This window comes from Mytilus galloprovincialis, chromosome 7, assembly GCF_965363235.1.
Source record: "Mytilus galloprovincialis chromosome 7, xbMytGall1.hap1.1, whole genome shotgun sequence".
Classification (NCBI taxonomy): Eukaryota; Metazoa; Mollusca; class Bivalvia; order Mytilida; family Mytilidae; genus Mytilus; species Mytilus galloprovincialis.
This window is the reverse complement of record NC_134844.1, coordinates 82593038-82614191: the sequence shown is the minus strand read 5'-3', so window position 1 is coordinate 82614191 and position 21154 is coordinate 82593038. Positions and strand designations below refer to the sequence as shown.

The 21154-nt window shown below is 32.6% G+C and overlaps 1 protein-coding gene across 1 annotated transcript in view; it reads right to left on the bottom strand.

Moving 5' to 3' along the window:
- Nucleotides 1–7671: 7671 nt before the first annotated feature.
- The window catches only part of LOC143083803 (dihydrolipoyllysine-residue acetyltransferase component of pyruvate dehydrogenase complex-like), a 32017-nt gene continuing 18534 nt past the window's right edge, over nt 7672–21154 (bottom strand). The window contains exons 6-11 of the mRNA XM_076260172.1: nt 20476–20677; nt 19077–19152; nt 14442–14503; nt 12531–12689; nt 9474–9538; nt 7672–8677 (exon numbers count right to left, since the gene is read on the bottom strand). Coding sequence (XP_076116287.1) covers nt 8398–8677; nt 9474–9538; nt 12531–12689; nt 14442–14503; nt 19077–19152; nt 20476–20677 — 844 coding nt within the window. The 3' untranslated portion in view covers nt 7672–8397. The remainder of the gene's footprint in view (nt 8678–9473; nt 9539–12530; nt 12690–14441; nt 14504–19076; nt 19153–20475; nt 20678–21154) is intronic.

Sequence of the window (21154 nt, the reverse complement as noted above, 5' to 3'; positions counted from 1 at the left end):
AAAAAGCACAATATTGAGGTATTAATAGAATCAACATCTCCTGATATAAAAATCGGAACAGAAACATGGCTCCACTCAGATATCCAATCATCAGAATTTATGAATCCATCATTAGGCTTCAATGTTTACAGGAACGACAGGAAATCAGATGCGCATGGGTGTGTGATGATAGCTGTAAAACAGAACTTGGAATTTACCAACATCATACAAAGTAAGTCAGTTGAACTTATCTCTGGTACTTTTAGAACTACCAAATGGAAAGAAAATGGTCATTGCAGCATACTCCAGACCACCAAACAGAACTGATGACAACTATATCACTGATACATACAATGAGTTGGCGAAACTTAAACAACAACACAAGAAAGCCATTTTCATCTTATCGGGAGACTTCAACATCCCAGACATCTGCTGGAAAATCAACACCATAGCTGGTCGTCAATATTCACTGAAAGTCAATCAACCATATTTAGACCTATCATATGATTTAGGAATAGAACAGATTGTGGATTTCCCTACTCGACAAGACAATTTTCTTGATCTTCTTTTTACTAGTCACCCAGCATTTAAACTACGTTGTAAACAACTACCACCACTTGGTGACAAAACAGACCATGACATAGTCCTTTATGATAGAACCCACCAAGTCTCAAGGAAAAAAACACAACGTAGGAAAATTCATCTTTGGAAAAAGATCGATGAAACAGCACTAAGATCTGCAACTACAGAATTCGCTACACAATTCAGTTGCTCTGAATTCCAAAATCTAGATCAGATGTGGCAAGCATTTAAGGAAGGAGTTACATCACTTATTGACACTCATATTCCATCCAAGATGTCATCATCAAAACACACATACCCATGGGTTAACACCCAGACTCGCCGCTTTAGTAGAAGGAAAGCAAGAGCTTACAGGAGAGCAAACACCACCAAAAACTTGAAGGATTGCATGGGCACGTTATAAAAAACTAAAAGCAGAAACACAGAGATTAATGAGAACAGCACAGCGTGAATTTATAAAAACAACAGTTAACGATGACATCAAAACAAACCCAAAAACGCTTTTGGTCCTATGTAAAGAGTAAGAAGCAAGAACCAGCTGGAATATCACCTCTTTTGAATAAAAATGGTTTTTTTACACAGCGACAGTCATTCCAAAGCTGAAATCCTGAACCACCAATTTCAATCTGTGTACACAGAAGTGAACTTAACCACTATACCTGATAAAGGCCCAAGCCCATATGAAATAAAATTGAGAATGGAAATGGGAAATGTGTCAAAGAGACAACAACCCGACCAAATAAAAAACAACAGCAGAGGGTCACCAATAGGTCTTCAATGTAGCGAGAAATTCCCGCACCCGGAGGCGTCCTTCAGCTGGCCCCTAAACAAATATATACTAGTCCAGTGATAATGAACACCATACTAATTTCCAAATTGTACACAAGAAACTAAAATTAAGATAATACAAGACTAACAAAGGCCAGAGGCTCCTGACTTGGGACAGGCGCAAAAATGCGGCGGGGTTAAACATGTTTGTCAGATCTCAACCCTCCCCCTATACCTCTAACCAATGTAGAAAAGTAAACGCATAATAATACGCACATTAAAATTCAGTTCAAGAGAAGTCCGAGTCTGATGTCAGGAGATGTAACCAAAGAAAATAAACAAAATGATAATACATAAATAACAACAGACTACTAGCAGTTAACTGACATGCCAGCTCCAGGCTTCAATTAAACTCACTGAAAGATTATGATTTCATCATATGAACATCAGGCACAATCCTTCCCGTTAGGGGTTTAGTATCATACCATCATAACATATATGAGAAGACCATAACCCGTGTCATGCCAATAACTGTTTTTAGAATAAATGTGTTTAGTTCCGATGCAAAGACCTTAACAGTGACTCAATATTAACGCCAAAATATGCAATCTTTAATGACTTGACAACAGTATCGTAATTATATCCCTTCTTAATAAGTCTATTCAAAGGTTTTGTAAGTTTCTGAGGTGAATACTGACACCTTTGTGCTTTATAAAGAATATTTCCATAAAAAATTGGATGTGAAATACCTGAACGTATTAGAAGTCTGCATGTTGAGCTATATTTACGAATGATGTCTTTATACCGATGATAACATTTAGTAAATGTTTTGACTAGTTTGTGATATCGAAAACCCTGGTGTAATAATTTTTCAGTAATACATAAATTTCTCTCGTTTAAATCTAAAACATTGTTACATACACGAGCGAATCGTACAAGTTGAGATATATAAACACCGTAAGATGGTGACAAGGGAACGTCACCATCTAAAAACGGATAATTAACGATAGGAAATGAAAAATCATCCCTTTTATCATAAATTTTAGTATTCAGCTTTCCATTAGTGATATAGATATCAAGATCGAGACAAGGGCAGTGGTCATTGTTAGTATTAGCTTTATTTAAAGTAAGTTCAACAGGATAAATTTCATTAATATACATACTGAAGTCGTCATTATTGAGAGCCAAAATATCATCCAAATATCTAAAAGTATTATTACATTTGTTTATCAGATGTTGTTTCGATGGGTCTTTGCTTATTTTTGTCATAAATTGTAACTCATAACAATACAAAAACAGGTCCGCAATAAGTGGTGCACAGTTAGTCCCCATTGGAATTCCGATAATCTGACGATATACGGAATCCCCAAAGCGAACAAAAATGTTATCTAGTAAAAATTCAAGGGCATATATAGTATCAAAGCATGTCCAATTAACATAGTGTTTTTTTTATTGCTACTAAAAAATGACCTAAACGAGTTTGAACATATATATTCACATTCTGATTTTTTGAATGCCCATTTAATTAGGTGTGTGAATTTTTTCTTAATGAGAATGTGAGGCAATGTGGTATACAGGGTAGAAAAATCAAAACTTTGAACAGATTCACATCTGGATCAATTAAATTGGCATCATCAAGCTATTGAAAGGACTTAATCAATACAAAGCGTCTGGACCAGACCAAATACCAACCCGGTTCCTGAAAACATGTGCAGCTGAGATCTCACCAGCTCTCACTCTACTATTCCAGTATTCCATCAACTCAGAGACTGTTCCATCAGACTGGAGAGAAGCTCTCATTACACCGCTTTTTAAGAAAGGAGAGTGCAATGTTCCATCAAATTACCGACCAGTGTCCCTCACATCAGTTGTCAGCAAAGTTCTTGAACATGTCGTTCATTCAACCATCATGACACATCTAGATAATTTCAAGATTCTGACAGATTGCCAACATGGAATCCGCTCCAAAAGATCATGCGAATCACAGTTGATATCAACGTTCCAAGGAATAGCAGAAAAACTGAAAACAGGAAGAGATCAGGTTGATATAATACTACTGGATTTTGCCAAGGCTTTCGACAAAGTGCCACGCCAAAGGCTATTGTACAAGCTAGGAATTTATGGGATTAGAGGAAACACCCAAAAATGGCCCGATTTCATATTTTTGTCATCTCGAACACAAAGAGTGATAGTAGAAGGCTCTACCTCAGAGAAGCTAGATGTTCTTTCTGGAGTTCCTCAAGGCACTAATCCACTCTTGTTCCTGGTATACATTAACGACCTGCCTGATACAGTTTCATCTTCTGCAGTTCGCCTTTTTGCCGACGACAGCTTGTTATATAAGCACATCAGGAATCAAGCAGATGCAAATAAACTTCAACCAGACCTGGCTGTCCTAGAGCAATGGGAACATGTATGGCAGATGAGCTTTCACCCTGCTAAATGCACAGTCATCAGAATAGTCACCAACCGAAAAAAAACATCTTGGAGACACAGTGCCACCTACATGGACATCAACTCGAAGTTGTGGACAGCAGCAAATATCTTGGTGTTACTCTTAACGAAAGCACGCAGAGATTATAACAGCAACCAAAGCATCAAGAACTCTAGGATTATTGCTCCGCAACTTCACGGACTGTAACAAAACAGTCCGAGAAACAACATACAGATCCATGGTCCGACCATCATTAGAGTATGCGTCCACTGTATAGGACCCATACAAAGTGGAAGACATAAACCGACTCGACAAAGTGCAAAGAAGGGGAGCCCGTTATGTCTGTAATAAGTTAACTACAGAGATAAAAACCCTGGATGTGTCTGTGTCACCAACATGATTTAGCTTGTCAAATGGGAATCATTACAAGATCGACGTAAGGACCATCGCATATTGATCATGTACAAGGCCATCAATGGCATGATTTCTGACAGTATCATCAACAAAAGTGACAACAGAACGAGGGGCAAACAGATGGCAGTGTCTGCGCGTACCCGCATGTGGGTACGAATAGTCAAATTGACATTCGTAGGCTACGCGTACCCACATCCGGTTTTATAATAAAATGCAATCAAATCGGGAATTAAACGTGAAATATATACAGAAATTATCGATAATATGGGGATTTCGAGTAGAACGAGTGAAGGGTATGACAAATAATATTTTCGAACTGTATTTATAAGTTAATAATATCAGAGACGTCTCTGATAATATATAATAAACCTTGCAAATTAGATGCACATGTACTGATTGAAAATGAAATATACAGTCCCTGTAAACTATAGTCCTATAATCTGAAAATATATAATTTCCGAATTTTAAGTTGCTTCTACGCCTCAGAGGCAACATATTTTTTTGATGCGCTGAAGGTTTAAATTACATTTTCGTCAAACATTTTGTTATCTATTAACGAAGCTTTCATAGAAGATTATTGGCATCGGCCTTTGTTTTTCAGAAATAATGTATTAGGCCTTAATTTTTCCTGTCGAACTTGTTTAGAATTTTTTGCCTCCGTGAATGACAGGAAAAAAATATTCTGTAAAACTTGATTTCCTCTTTATTTTTTGTTTTTTCCAGTTCATCTTTTCTCTGCAGCTGCAATTGACTCCGAGTTTGTTTTTATATACAATTTTATAAAATCAATCGACTGATACTTTTGAACACATTGTTCCAATTCATGCTAACTTTGAAATGTCTGCCCCACATGTATATCACTCTTTTCCCATTTTAAGAATATTTATTAACCGGGGAAAACTGTTGGTCACTTACATATATATAAATGTTTACAAAACTTCTTAAGTAGTTGATCAATTTTATTCACTAATTGCGATAATTTCTGTATATATTTTACGTTTAATTCCCGATCCAATGGCAATTTATTATAAAACCGGATGTGGGTACGCGTAGCCTACGAACGGCAATTTTGCTATTCGTACCCGTATGCGGGTACACGCAGACACTGCCCAAACAGATTGAGGCAGATCTACACCAAAACAGAAGTGTACAGACAATTCTTCTTTCCTCGCACTATCCAGAACTGGAACCAGCTGCCAACAACTGTGACCAACTCAACAACTCTGGACGACTTCAAAGCCAGCCTCCATGCAGCGGCGGCCCTGAGGACAACCACATAAACCACTATTTGATGTAGATAGTTTTAACTGTAAATACCAGCTTTTTTATTTGTACAAATTAGACCTGTGTGGAGAGTGTGTCCCTCAGACCTACGCCTGGTCAATATTTAGTCGTCTACGACTCCTGACCAATATTGGAAGATGATGATGATGATGAAGGCTCGACAAAAACTCCTTAAGGGGTCAATTGTCTAGTTTGATCATCAGACTTATTTGTAGATGTTACTTTACCAGTTTACTGAACATTTTTACTAGTTTATCTTTATATATAATAATATTCAAGATCATAAACAAAACTGCAAAATTTCCTTTAAATTATCAATTTAGGAGCAATAATCCAAAAATTTGTTGTCTGATTCGTCTGAAAATTTCAGGGGAGGTAGTTCTTGACCAAAAGAACACTTATACTCGTCAGATTTACTCTTAATACATTAGTTTTGAGATGTACAACTTCAATTAACCTCTATGTTCCAGTTTTAGCTATGGTAGCCATGTTTAATTTGTTTTAATAAAACACAATTTCATACCCTAAGGTTAATTCAGCTTAAGTTTGGTTGAATTTTTTTCAGTAGTTTCAATCCTAAGTGATTGCAAAAGCTCACATAACTATTATTAAAAGGTGAGATAAAAAAATTGGTAAAATTCATGATTCAAGAGCAATAAATTTTAAAAGTTTTCGACCAGTTTTGATGACAGACAACAGGTAGTTGTCATTATTCTAAATATTTCTGCTGTCAGATTTTCTCTATGGATAGAGGTTTTCAAAATAATAGACAAAACTTGCATTGTATCGCTACCAGTATGTTAAATTTTTAGCCATGGGGGCCAAGTTGGTTGGCAAGCAATGTCATTGGACACATTTTTATACATGATACCCCAATGATGATTGTGGCCAAGTTTAGTTGTATTGATCCAAGTAATTATGGAGAAGATTTTGGTAAAAGGTAATGATGACGGATGCTGGACACCAAGTGAGGATTACAACTAACTTAGGCCTTTGGGTTAGGTGAGCCAAAAATCACAAACATAGACTAGTTAACTAACTAAAATAAGCACAAAATAGCAGAAGCATTATAAGTTAACTCAAAATTTGCTATGGATTGTTTAAATCTTGCATCTTCAAGGATATTTGATTTTCGTGGTTTTGTCAAAGTCAACATACAACCAAATAGCAAATTTGTACATCATTGACCACTGAAATTCACAAAAATTGTTATCGCACGAATAACAATGCATCCACATTATATCCAAACAATTTGTAAAGCCTCAAACATCTAAATTCAAAGCTAATACAGGAGTCAGTGACACAAAATTGATTCATATTTTTCTCAGAACACCAGTAAATCCCATATTCTCCAATTTGAAAAACCCGGATTTGCATATTAAAAATAAAATTGAGAATGCAAATGGGGAATGTGTCAAAGAGATAACTACCCGACCATAGAGCAGACAACAGCCGAAGGCCACCAATGGGTCTTTAATGCAGCAAGAAACTCCCGCACCTGGTGGAGTCCTTCAGCAGGCCCCTAAACAAATATGTATACTAGTTCAGTGATAATGATGTCATATTAAACTCCAAATCATACACAGGAAACTAAAATTAAAAATCATACTAGACTAACAAAGGCCAGAGGCTCCTGACTTGGGACAGGCGCAAAATGTGGCAGGGTTAAACATATTTTTTGAGATCTCAAACCTCCCCCTATAACATGATATCAATCACCAAATTATGGTCTACATGTTTCACTTTCTGTTGCACACAAGATTAAATCTGTTTTATATCAGTAGACCTGTTAGTGTAATCCAAATTAATATGTCAGGAAATTTTAGGGATTCAGCTTATATTTTGTCAAAGGGTTTCTGTTTAAATATGAATGACACAAGTTACTTATCCAACCTTATTATATAAAACCTTTTACAAATTATTCATTATAAGTACTTTACAGCATTGTATGGTCTGAGCTGTTTTCTCCCAAAAATAATATGATATGAATATATTTGAGGTTCATATAGTCTTCAGGAAATACTGGATCCATTATTTCACTGCTGTGGTATGCAGACTGTTTTTTCTTCTTTCTTTTGGCCTAGGAGACCTTAATGTTTTGTTTTAAATTATAATGTATCTGCATTTTAATCTGTTTTATACTAATTTTTTTCTAAAACATTTATTCTATTGGATCTTTTTCTCAATCATCAATAGGATAATCACTAATGTTCATGATGTATTATAATTTATTGGTTAACAATAAAACAATTCATTAGTTACAATTTTAAAATTTGATAACTTTGTTACAATATGCAACTAATTCTGAATTCAATCTAAGAAACAAGCATATCTAATGCATTCTCATTGCAGAATTTCATAAAACTTGCAGCCAAACAAGGGACATAACCACAAACTATCCTATATCAAAATTAACTGACTGTTAATAAGATAAACTTTATCTTAAGACATTTTTGTCAATAAGCTTTAGTACAATTGCTATTCTTGGAATTACAGAAAATATGTTTATAACACTATATGACAAATAAATGACAACCATGATTGTTTTGTGAGCTGAGATATTGAGGTGGCTGCTATCTTTTTATAGTATACTTGAGCTATTCCATTAAAAAGTATGTACAACCAAGAACCATTTTTTAGATAATTTTCATAATGGTAATAAGATACATACTGAAAAAAGTCCCTGGACTCACATTCAATAATTAACTTCCCTTCCTACCCTACCACATACATTTAAATGGAATAGTCCTCAGCACATAAAAATCATAAAATTATTATCTCGACAAATTAACAATAAATTTTCTTTCAGCATTCTAATTTCACATATTTTCAGCTTCCAAAAAACACAATTCTAGGACATGATAACCTATTGACTGTCAGTATATAATTGTATCCTGTCTAATTATTTCTTCCATTTACTTCAAATATTTTCAGATCTAGTATGAACCAGTTACTTTAAGTGTTGATGATAATGAACTTCCAACAATCATTAAACTAGGACTCTCCATTACTTCTTTAAAAACTTCTAAAAATTGTGAAGCGTTTGTTTCATCAATAGCACGACTGTCATAAGACACTGTGACTGTCATATTAGTCTGAGGTTGTCCATCTTGACCAGCTACAAGACGTGATGACCCAATGGCCATAATAGCAGTCTGTGGGGGATTAATAACTGCAGTAAATTCACTAATTCCAAACATTCCTAAATTTGAAATTCTGAAAAAAAGAAAGAAAAAAAGATGTCATTAATTCCATTGCAAAAATTTGTAATCTTGTAGTGAATTACAGAGGTGGATATTTGCAATAATATGTTACGTCTATTAAAACATGGATACAAATGGAAATTCTGGGGATAGAAACATTAGTGAAACTGTCCTCACAACCATGAGAATTGTCAACAAAAAGAAGATGACAAAGAGGAGTGTAATGAATCCTAAAGGTGCTCCTACTCTCAGGAGAAGTATATTTCCTTAGCTGGAAGTGATATCTTCCAATTTGGAGTTTCTTATTCTAACCCATGGTCTATGTCGGATGTGTGTTACACAGGTCCTACAAGAAGTCTAGATAATATATAGAAGCTACGCTAATCTGACAGTTATTGTAGGTAAGTTATTAGCAAGCCCACACTAACACTTCAATCTAAATATAGACAAAACTTAGGTACTATAAATTCAGATATTATTGCGAAAAAATGAGACAGGTTCAAAATCGCAAACATATAAAATTACATTTAGATTTTTTTTATATGATATAAATAGTATTTTAGTCTAAATGACAAAATCACAATAATAAATACACGCAAATAGGAATTTAAAGTAACTAATGCATACTTGTTATTGTCATTACAACAACACCTTGCAATGTAACTATATAAATAAAAAAAAAAATATCTGTTTTGCCATGATGTTGTCAGTATGTATTAAAACTGACCATTCAACAGTTTATTTTCTAAATGACAAAATAAAAGCTTGTGTCTTGAAATCCTAAAATCTTTGCTTAAAATCAAACTTACGTAAAAGTTCCACCCTGAAACTCATGCAGCTGTAGTTTTCCTTCTCTTGCTCTGACTGCTAAATCCTACAATAACAATGATTGGTCAATTATTGAAGATAATAACCTCAATTTAGAGTTAGATTTTCTATACAGAAAACATAATGCCCTCTTCTATAAATGTAGGTAGAATCTATGTTTTCTTGCAGGGTATTTAAGTCTCTTAAAGTACTACATTTCTTCTTGATGTGTTCATAGTCAAACACTATGAGTGCTTTGATTTCATTGATAGTGTTGAAAACCTCTTTTCTCTAATTTTTGTGCTATTTTCACATTTCCTGACCGGTGTGAGAAAAATATTTCTCCTCACTAGTGAAAAATCTGTTCTCGGCAAATGATTAGTCGAAATTTGATTATGACGTCTAAATGTTTTGTTTTCTTCTGAATTTTCCTATTGTGACGTCATGAAAAAAGGCGACCATGCCTGATGACGTCGCATATAAAGAACACAAGTTTCTGAAAATCTTTGAAAAAGAAGGATAAAGATCATTAGAGAAACAGATTCCGACACTATAACTCGTGTATTACGATATTTCTCCACTCTCGACAGTTAAATTTTAGTTATTTAAAGAGCTCGGCAAGCCTCACGCTTTAAATAATAAAATTTAACTGTCGAGAGTGGAGAAATATCGTAATACACTTGTTGCAGTGTAGGAATCTATATTTATCTCCTGCATTTTCAACTCATAATATTTTTAAACTTGTGGAAATCCTAATCATTTTAAAATTTGCATAGTTTTCAAAGATTAATAAACACCAGAGCAAATGTATGCATTCTTAAGAGGTGTTTGTGCATAGTAAATTATCAAAATAAAAGTTATGAATGAACAATTATCTTTATTTATTAATCCTGAAACTGGTATTTGATATACCATCCAGTATTTGATATACCATCCAGTATTTGATATACCATCCAGTATTTGATATACCATCCAGTATTTGATATACCATCCAGAATTTGATATACCATCCAGTATTTGATATACCATCCAGTATTTGATATACCATCCAGTATTTGATATACCATCCAGAATTTGATATACCATCCAGTATTTGATATACCATCCAGTATTTGATATACCATCCAGTATTTGATATACCATCCAGTATTTGATATACCATCCAGAATTTGATATACCATCCAGTATTTCAGTTACACTACTTGAAGAATTTTTTCCTAATTCTATTAACTTTTTGGAATATTTTCTTCCATATTTCACTGATCACTAGGCATTTAATATATCCACAGTATTCTGTTTACTTTCCCATGATATATCTCCCAATTAAACAGGTGCAGAGTCTTTATATAAGATCCAGAATTCTGTATTTTTAATTATTTTCAAAATCATTCAAAACAATTTTTCATTGAATCTTTACAATTTTTTGGGAAAATTTTATTTATATTTCGATTCACTGTAACACTTGATTTCACTTTTTTCACAGTATTCAGTTTTAATTTCATTTCCAATATATATGTCCAAATTGAACAATATTAGATCCAGACCCAAAACTAGTTTGACCATGCAATTGTCCCTAGTTAAGAATTTGTCAAGGTTGACTGTAGGTGCCAATTACTCCCTCAAATTTAGAACGTTTGTGAAAGCAGGCCTACTCGGACAAAAAATAGTGCATTTGATGTCATTGTTTACTTAAACTAACCAACAAATTGGCAGAAATGAAACTTCTGGTGAAAGAGAAATATATTAAGACCATTTTGAGCTAAAATTTACTTGTTTATGAGTTTGCATTCAAAATTGAGGATTAATGCACTCCATAGTATACTAATTTAAGATTTCCAGAAAACCAGGGGTTATTTTTAGTGGTACCTCTATTCGGAAGACCTTTTCTTTTTTAAATGATTTTAAACATCTATTGAAAATTGGCATGTAGAAAGTTGATACATGTACGATTCAGGATATACCTGGTTTCTATAAAGTTAAACTTAAGGTAAAATATGTAGAAAGCTGTGAAAATTGTAAAATTTGGGTGAACAGATAGGCACTTTTAATTGGTGGTATGACACCTGTAGTCACTTCTTATTCTTTAAAGAAAACGTGATAAAGGCAGAACTTTGGTACTCTTGGATAATAGGTTAGACTCTAGCAATTTAGTTATTAAAGTATATATAGTACAAACAATTTCTATCATTGAGGTTACATCTTAGACATCCTCCTAGATGTGTAGTTGAAAAGAAGATCAAAATAATTATAATTTTTTTTTAAAATATCTCGCATTGCACAAAAACAATGTGCAAAATTTTAAATTAAAAAGAAATCTAAAATTGGAGAATTCTATTGTTTTTCCAGGGGTCAAATAGTGTCTTCTTTCTGCTTAGTTTTAAGTCTTGTTACTCTGTTACCTTTATAGAACTAGATATTCTTTCTGCTTAGTTTTAAGTCTTGTTACTCTGTTACCTTTATAGAACTAGATATTCTTTCTGCTTAGTTTTAAGTCTTGTTACTCTGTTACCTTTATAGAACTAGATATTCTTTCTGCTTAGTTTTAAGTCTTGTTACTCTGTTACCTTTATAGAACTAGATATTCTTTCTGCTTAGTTTTAAGTCTTGTTACTCTGTTACCTTTATAGAACTAGATATTCTTTCTGCTTAGTTTTAAGTCTTGTTACTCTGTTACCTTTATAGAACTAGATATTCTTTCTGCTTAGTTTTAAGTCTTGTTACTCTGTTACCTTTATAGAACTAGATATTCTTTCTGCTTAGTTTTAAGTCTTGTTACTCTGTTACCTTTATAGAACTAGATATTCTTTCTGCTTAGTTTTAAGTCTTGTTACTCTGTTACCTTTATAGAACTAGATATTCTTTCTGCTTAGTTTTAAGTCTTGTTACTCTGTTACCTTTATAGAACTAGATATTCTTTCTGCTTAGTTTTAAGTCTTGTTACTCTGTTACCTTTATAGAACTAGATATTCTTTCTGCTTAGTTTTAAGTCTTGTTACTCTGTTACCTTTATAGAACTAGATATTCTTTCTGCTTAGTTTTAAGTCTTGTTACTCTGTTACCTTTATAGAACTAGATATTTCATCCACTGCTAGATATGCTGCATTCTTTATAATTGGAGTGATGAGGCCCTGGTCGGTTGCCACAGCAACACTTATATCAACATTACTAGACATTTTCACTTCCTCTCCGTGCCAAACAGCATTCAGTGCTGGAACTCTCTGTAATTATAAGTTTGAAATGTTATTATTTATAAAAGGTTTGTAAGTACATGGCCATAAAATCAAAGAGTTGCATGCATTGACCCCTACCGGTTAAAAAGTAGATATACTGGAACAAAATGCTAACTAATCTATAACTTGTCATGGAGAAAACTATATAACAAATATCAAGTCAATATCTTCAAGCATTACGAAAACAAGAATGTGTCCAAAGAACATGGATGCCCCTCTCGCACTATCATTTTCTATGTAATAATAATGTTCAATGGACCGTGAAATTGGCATTAAAATTAGAAATATCATATCTTAGGGAACATGTGTACTAAGTTTCAAGTTGATTGGACTTCAACTTCATCAAAAAACTACTTTGACCAAAAACTTTAAACCGAAACTTGCATGATCATTTTCTATGTTCTGTGGACTGTTTAATTGGAATCCAAAGTCTAACTTGGCTTTGAAATTAGATAGATAATATCATAAGGAACATGTGTACTAAGTTTCAAGTTGATTGAACTTCAACTTCATCAAAAACTACTTTGACCAAAAACTTTAACCTGAATTGGGACAGACAAACAGATGGACTCACAGACCAGACAACATAATGCCCCTCTATTATTGTAGGTGGGGCAAAAAAAGTGTGGAAAACTGATTTTTGAGTGAATTTTCTAAGTTTAAGGACCATAACTCTGAACAAAATCATCATACCAGAACAAAATTTGAACTTGATCTGTAACTTGTCCCAATAAAACAATGTTCCAATGATCTTCAAGCAAGGACCAAAACTCTACACATAATTATCAGACTGGACCAACATTTCCACAAATAAGTGTGGAAACTGGATCTGCCAAACTGACAAATGGACAGAAAGACAGAAGAACAGAGTGAAAACCATAAGTTCCCTTTGACTTCATCACTAGGGGACTAATAATTGAATCCACTGTAAATCAGAAAATTTACAGAATGGTCACAGTGCAAAATTTTATGAGTACCCTTTTTTGATAAGGACAAGGATAATATTGCTTTATGCACATACTCAGATAGTTTTCTATAAGTGTGAACAGTTTCATCAACATCTATCTAACTATTTAGGAGGAGTTGCATTTAAAAGAATATTAACTCATATTGCAATATTGAGGTAAGTAAATCAATTATCTCCCCTGTAACAAGTTCAACAATATTTGTATTCCTTTTTGCATAAGGATATAACTGAATAGTGTTCTAAATATGTGTAATGTTTCAGTGGTATCAGTTGAGCAATTGCAGAGGAGCTGCATATTGATGGACTGATTGATAGACAACTGCTGACAAAATGTCTAGTTATTCTCTTCTAACCATAGTACTGGAGAAAAATGGGATGAATATGTTAAGTTCATTTAACACACATTAAAATTCAAAGTATCACTGAGGGCTTTTCCAGAATTAATTGTATAGGGTGGGGGTGGAAGGAAGGTACTTTTATTAAAATTTAATGGGTGGTGGTCATTTAAGAAAGATTGTTTGACATTTAAATGAAATATCCAATTTAAAATGTATGCATGGTGGGGTAAAATAAGAAGTGTCTTCCTTCCCCCCCTAATTCATTTATTTTTGGAACAGCCCTGAACATGAAGTGGTGTCTGACAGATCTGAAAATTGTTATTTATATAACAACTGGTCAAGCTGTCTAGCTGCTGACCAAATCTACAGTTCAACAGTGCCTGATAAAATTGTGTTGACAAAAGGCTAACATTTAAGCAATACACAGTGTCTTACCTGTAAAGCTATAGCTGATGCCTTTATTATAAAATCATTCATTGATACTTTAATGCCTTCACCTATAAATAATCATACTTATTACAAATTTTGTAAGTTTATACAGTAGAATCAATGAAGTGGTTTGTGAAAGAATTTGACCTAATCTATCATTTTAAAACAAACTTATAATTAGGTCTTTCCACATTTCCACAATTTTACTTACGGTGCTTTGTGCTTTTATGACAAAATTATTTCACCAATTATATCCTCAGAATCTTAAAAATAATTTTGACCGAAGCAGTCCAGAGAGTTATTTCCCCTTTTGTATTTTAAATAAGAAAAATGCAAATGTAACTGGCTTACCAGAAGGGATAGAGACCTAGTGTCTTTTGAATTGAGGTTCAAAGATAAAACTGACATTCTTCATTTTGAACTTTGCAGTAGATTAATATTTATAGGACATAAAGCTGTAGGAACTTTTGCATTTGATTAGTAGATATATGGGCTTGAAAATGTCAACCAGTAATTACTTTTTTAAAACCGTAAGTAGCAATTTATCTTCCTTACCTAAGGCAAAATTATATGAAACTATATATTTTTAGAATCAGAGTAAAGTAAGATATTATTTGACAAGATAACTTTGATTTAACCAGAAGTGGCTAATTATCTCCCTTAATTGATAAAAAAAAAGTGCCTAAAACATTGTATTTTGAAATTCATAATCAGTGTGTGATAAGCTATCATTTAATAGATATAGGAAGATGTGGTGTGAGTGCCAATGAGACAACTCTCCATCCAAATAACAATTTAAAAAAAAGTAAACCATTATAGGTCAATGTACGGCCTTCAACACTGAGCCTTGGCTTACACCGCACAACAAGTTATAAAAAAGGGCCTAAAAATTACTAGTGTAAAACCATTCAAAGGGGAAAACCAACGGTCTAATCTATATAAAAAAAAAAAAGAGAAACGAGAAACATGTATGAATTACATAACCAAACGACAACTACTGTACATCAGATTCCTGACTAAGGACAGGTGCAAACATTTGCAGCGGAATTAAACGTTTTAATGGATTCAAACCTTCTCCCTTTTTCTGAAACAATAGCATAACATCACACCATAGAAAAACATACGATAAAATATCAATTGGCAGGCTTAACTCAATCAAAAAACGTAAATTAATAGCCTATACATATTGTTTATCAAATTTTCATACCTTTAGTGAATTTGAGTGGAAAGACCATCAATTGTTTATATTTTATGAATGTTATTATGTTTTGGAACTGTTCATATTTTTTCTCACTTTTACGGGTACAGATATAATTACTTCCCTGTTGAAAACAGTAGTTTCTTTTGAACAACATAAACAGGGTCTGTTCTGTGGGTCAAAAATGATTTATCTATAATTAATCTAAATTAATACTTTTTTCAATTAGGGCTCTACATTAAGGATGCAGAAGCATCATATTAATAAAGTTTTTACTTTTTCTGTCAGTTTGTCCGTCAATAAATTTTGTATTCCTGAAAATGCAAAAAGGATTGGTAGAAAAAAACATATAATTTTGCCTTGTTGTACTTCATAAGAAGTTTTACTTTTATTGAGAATATTGGCAAATCAATTCTGGATCTTTTTTTAGTGTTTGTTAGAAAAATCAAATTTGAATATTTTTTTACTTAAAGCAAAATACACGAAAAGTATGGGCTTAGGAAGTTAATGGAATAATTAATACTAGGTAGATAGAAAAGTATGGGCTAAGGAAGTTGATGGAATAATTAATACTAGGTAGATAGAAAAGTATGGGCTAAGGAAGTTGATGGAATAATTAATACTAGGTAGATAGAAAAGTATGGGCTAAGGAAGTTGATGGAATAATTAATACTAGGTAGATAGAAAAGTATGGGCTAAGGAAGTTGATGGAATAATTAATACTAGGTAGATAGAAAAGTATGGACTAAGAAAGTTGATGGAATAATTAATACTAGGTAGATAGAAAAGTATGGGGTAAGGAAGTTGATGGAAAAATTAATACTAGGTAGATAGAAAAGTATGGGCTAAGGAAGTTGATGGAATAATTAATACTAGGTAGATAGAAAAGTATGGGCTAAGGAAGTTGATGGAATAATTAATACTAGGTAGATAGAAAAGTATGGGCTAAGGAAGTTGATGGAATAATTAATACTAGGTAGATAGAAAAGTATGGGCTTAGGAAGTTGATGGAATAATTAATACTAGGTAGATAGAAAAGTATGGGCTAAGGAAGTTGATGGAATAATTGATACTAGGTAGATGGAAAAGTATGGGCTTAGGAAGTTGATGGAATAATTAATACTAGGTAAATATGCAAACAATAAGTTTTTTTGTTTTAGGATTTAAATGAAAATTTACCAAAATTTACAATGTATGGTTTTAACTTGCACACAATACAATTATTAAAAAGAATCTGGTTAATTTCTTTGATCTGGAATAAATATTTCACTTTTGTGTGCTTCAATGAATAGATGAAAATATTTTCTTTTACATCCACTGACGTCAATGAATAATTTATTATCGTTTCCGTAAGAATTGTGCTCAAACTATTCCAGTGACTGTCTTGAGTTTGCAATGATGTGTAAACTTTTGTTTGTGTTGATGGGATCAGCCTATGAGTTGAAGAACATCAATTATAGCCTTGTTCCTTTATTTTGGGTCATGTTAAAGGCATATGATACAGTTACAGGGGCTTAGGTAAATTGTTATTTTCGCGACGTCAAACTATGACTTATCAGGAAAAGATTCAGTTTTTAACTAATTTTTATCATTCAAACTTATTTAACTTGAAAACAAGTTCATGGACCCCTCTTTTTCAAAATGTCATTTGGTTTGATTACGCGAGAAGATGATGTATGCCAATTTTCATGAAAATGTAAATAGTGCAATTTTTTTTAATTTGATAAATATACAGCAAAAAATGGTGTTTTTTTTCTGAATAAAAAATGTATACATGTATTTGATACAAAAATTTAACAATACTTTTAGATATTTGGATGATATATTGGCTCTAAATAATGACGACTTCAGTATGTATACTAAAGAAATTTATCCTGTAGAACTTACTTTAAATAAAGCTAATGATAACAATGACCACTGCCCTTTCCTCGATCTTGATATCTATATCATAAACGGGAAGCTTAATACAAAAATTTATGATAAAAGAGATGATTTTTCATTTCCTATTGTTAATTATCCATTTTTAGATGGTGACGTTCCCTTGTCACCATCTTATGGTGTTTATATATCTCAACTTGTACGATTCGCTCGTGTATGTAACAATGTATTAGATTTTAGCGAGAGAAATTTATGTATTACTGAAAAATTATTACACCAGGGTTTTCGATATCACAAACTGGTCAAAACATTTACTAAATTTTATCACCGGTATAAGGAAATAATTCGTAAATATAACTCAACATGCAGACATCTTATACGTTCAGGTATTTCACATCCAAAATTTTATGGAAATATTCTTTATAAAGCACAAAAATGTCAGTATTCTCCTCAGAAACTAACAAAACCTTTAAATAGACTTATTAAAAGGGGATATAGTTACGATACTGTTGTCAGGTCATTAAAGATTGCATATTTTGGCTTTAACATTGATTCACTGATAGGGTCTTTGCATCGGAACTAAACACATTTATTTCTAAAAAAACAGTTGTTGGCATGACACGGGTTATGTTCTTCTCATATATTTTATGATAGTATGATACTAAACCCCTAACGGGAGGGATTGTACCTGATTTTCATATGATGAAGACATAATCTTTCAATCAGTTTAATTGAGGTCTGGAGCTGGCATGTCAGTTAACTGCTAGTAGTCTGTTGTTATTTATGTATTATTGTCATTTGATTTATTTTCTTTTGTTACATCTTTTGACATCAGACTCGGACTTCTCTTGAACTGAATTTTAATGTGCGTATTGTTATTCTTTTACTTTTCTACATTGGCTAGAGGTATAGGGGGAGGGTTGAGATCTCATAAACATGTTTAACCCCGCCGCAATTTTGCGCCTGTCCCAAGTCAGGAGCCTCTGGCCTTTGTTAGTCTTGTATGATTTTAAATTTTAGTTTCTTGTGTATAATTCGGAGTTTAGTATGACGTCCATTATCACTGTACTATTATGCATATTTTAGGGGCCAGCTGAAGGACACCTACGGGTGCGGGAATTCTCGCTACATTGAAGACCCATTGGTTGCCTTCGGCTGTTGTTTGCTCTATGGTCGGGTGGTTGTCGCTTTGACATATTCACCATTTCCTTTCTCAATTTTATAAAATACAGAAATTACCAATTACTTAACAAAAAACAATTTGTGTTTATCTTTCAAAACAAAAAAGTTATGTCTTTCTTTCGAAAGGGAAAATACGGCCACAAATCGGAATTTTGGGCAAATATACAAATTTCAACCTCGTTTTACTAAAAAAAATAGCACATAAAGGTATATTTTTTATTACATATTTGATTTAATCAGGTAAAAAATAGTCTATATGGAAATTTTTATCAAAATGTAAATACATGATCAAAACTGTATCGTATGTCCTTCAGTGTATTTGTAGATCAAAGTACTGTACACCTTATTTCTTTTCCCTAATACTAATTCACTCATAGAATTACCTAATAACTGTTTCCTTAGATCAGAAACTGCTTTTATATTGCTCTCTATTGAAATATATGAATGTGGTATTGTCATCTGAAATATACAATTGTCAATTTAAATAATTTTAACCAGAATATATGCCAATGTCAATTAAGTAATGTTTAACAGGAATAAATTTCCATTTTCATAACTTAAGGTGGTACCCAACACCTTGACTAAAATTTATTTGGCTCGTTTAATTTTCATAAAATTTTGACAAAATATTTACTTTGACCCTTTGACAAAAATATAAAAATTTTAAAAAATTGAACCAACTAATTTATCAGAAAAATTACACTGGTTATATAGCAGTTTGACAAACACTAATTTTGATCATTGAGAAGCTTAATATTCCCCTAACAACACGACGTTATTAAAACGTTTAGCTGATTTTACAGAGTTATCTCCCTGTAGTGTTGGGTACCACCTTAAATGATTTCTCACAGGAATACAGAAGCTAAGATATATGTGGGGAAAAGTTCCATGTTCAGAAGGTATCATTATTAAAATTAAAATTATTGTCAAACAGAAAGGGAATGCCGGGCAAAATTGAAAACTGCTTACTGGTACACAGTACAATTAATTATAATAAATGTACAGATCAAATTAGATCATACAGATACTTGGTTATATGTGACAACAGTTTGGGAAAACTTAATATATGAAACCAATTACTTTACTTAATTTATATAGCCCATTACTTTACTTAATTTATATAGCCCCTTACTTTACTTAATTTATATAGCCCGTTACTTTACTTAATTTATATAGCCCGTTACTTTACTTAATTTATGTAGCCCATTACTTTACTTAATTTATATAGCCCATTACTTTACCTAATTTATATAGCCCATTACTTTACTTAATTTATATAGCCCATTACTTTACTTAATTTATATAGCCCATTACTTTACCTAATTTATATAGCCCATTACTTTACTAAATTTATATAATCCATTACTTTACTTAATTCATACAGCCCATTACTTTACTTAATTTATATAGCCCATTACTTTACCTAATTTATATAGCCCATTACTTTACCTAATTTATATAGCCCATTACTTTACTTAATTTATATAGCCCATTACTTTACTTAATTTATATAGCCCATTACTTTACCTAATTTATATAGCCCATTACTTTACTAAATTTATATAGCCCATTACTTTACTTAATTTATACAGCCCATTACTTTACTTAATTTATATAGCCCATTACTTTACTTAATTTATATAGCCCATTACTTTACTTAATTTATATAGCCCATTACTTTACTTAATTTATATAGCCCATTACTTTACTTAATTTATATAGCCCATTACTTTACATAATTTATATAGCCCATTACTTTACTTAATTTATATAGCCCATTACTTTAGATTCAGTGAGTCGCCTGGCTATTGTTCTTCTCATGTTAGTTAACGGAATATCTATAAACTCCTCCTCTTCTCCAGGAACAAACACAGTAGTAGTAGGCTGGCTCGTTTGGATAACTTCCTCCTTCGTAGGTGTATTTGAGACGGCCCCAAGATCTTGCTTGGACAAACTATTAGATTTAACATATTTCAGTATGTCCCTGAAATTAAGATATAGATCATATTTATAAATCTTATTTGAGATATTAAAGAAAAGCAAAGACCAATTAAATTACAAATAAACTACCTCACGAGCACAGCTGGATACGACAAAGTCCAATCATGAACAGTTGGGGCAAAAATGGACACAGTCTTCAAGCTTGATACAGATCTGAATGTGGATTAATTGTAGTTAATAATTTTGACACATATTAGGTTTCTGACACAGAATAAATGTAGTAGAAGAACTTATATTTGGTGAAATGATTTGAATTTATATTTTATTTGTTTTTTGTGCAATGCACTGTGCACTAGTATTGTGCTGTTGTGCATTACTTAGTAAATCTGTTTTCACACTATGTACAAAGAATAAGAAATGCAACCCCCTCCCCCCCCCCATTTTTCTTTGGAAAATTAACTATTTCTTAAATCTTGCAGAAATAAAATTTGGAAAAACTTTCTTTTAAATTGTTCAATCT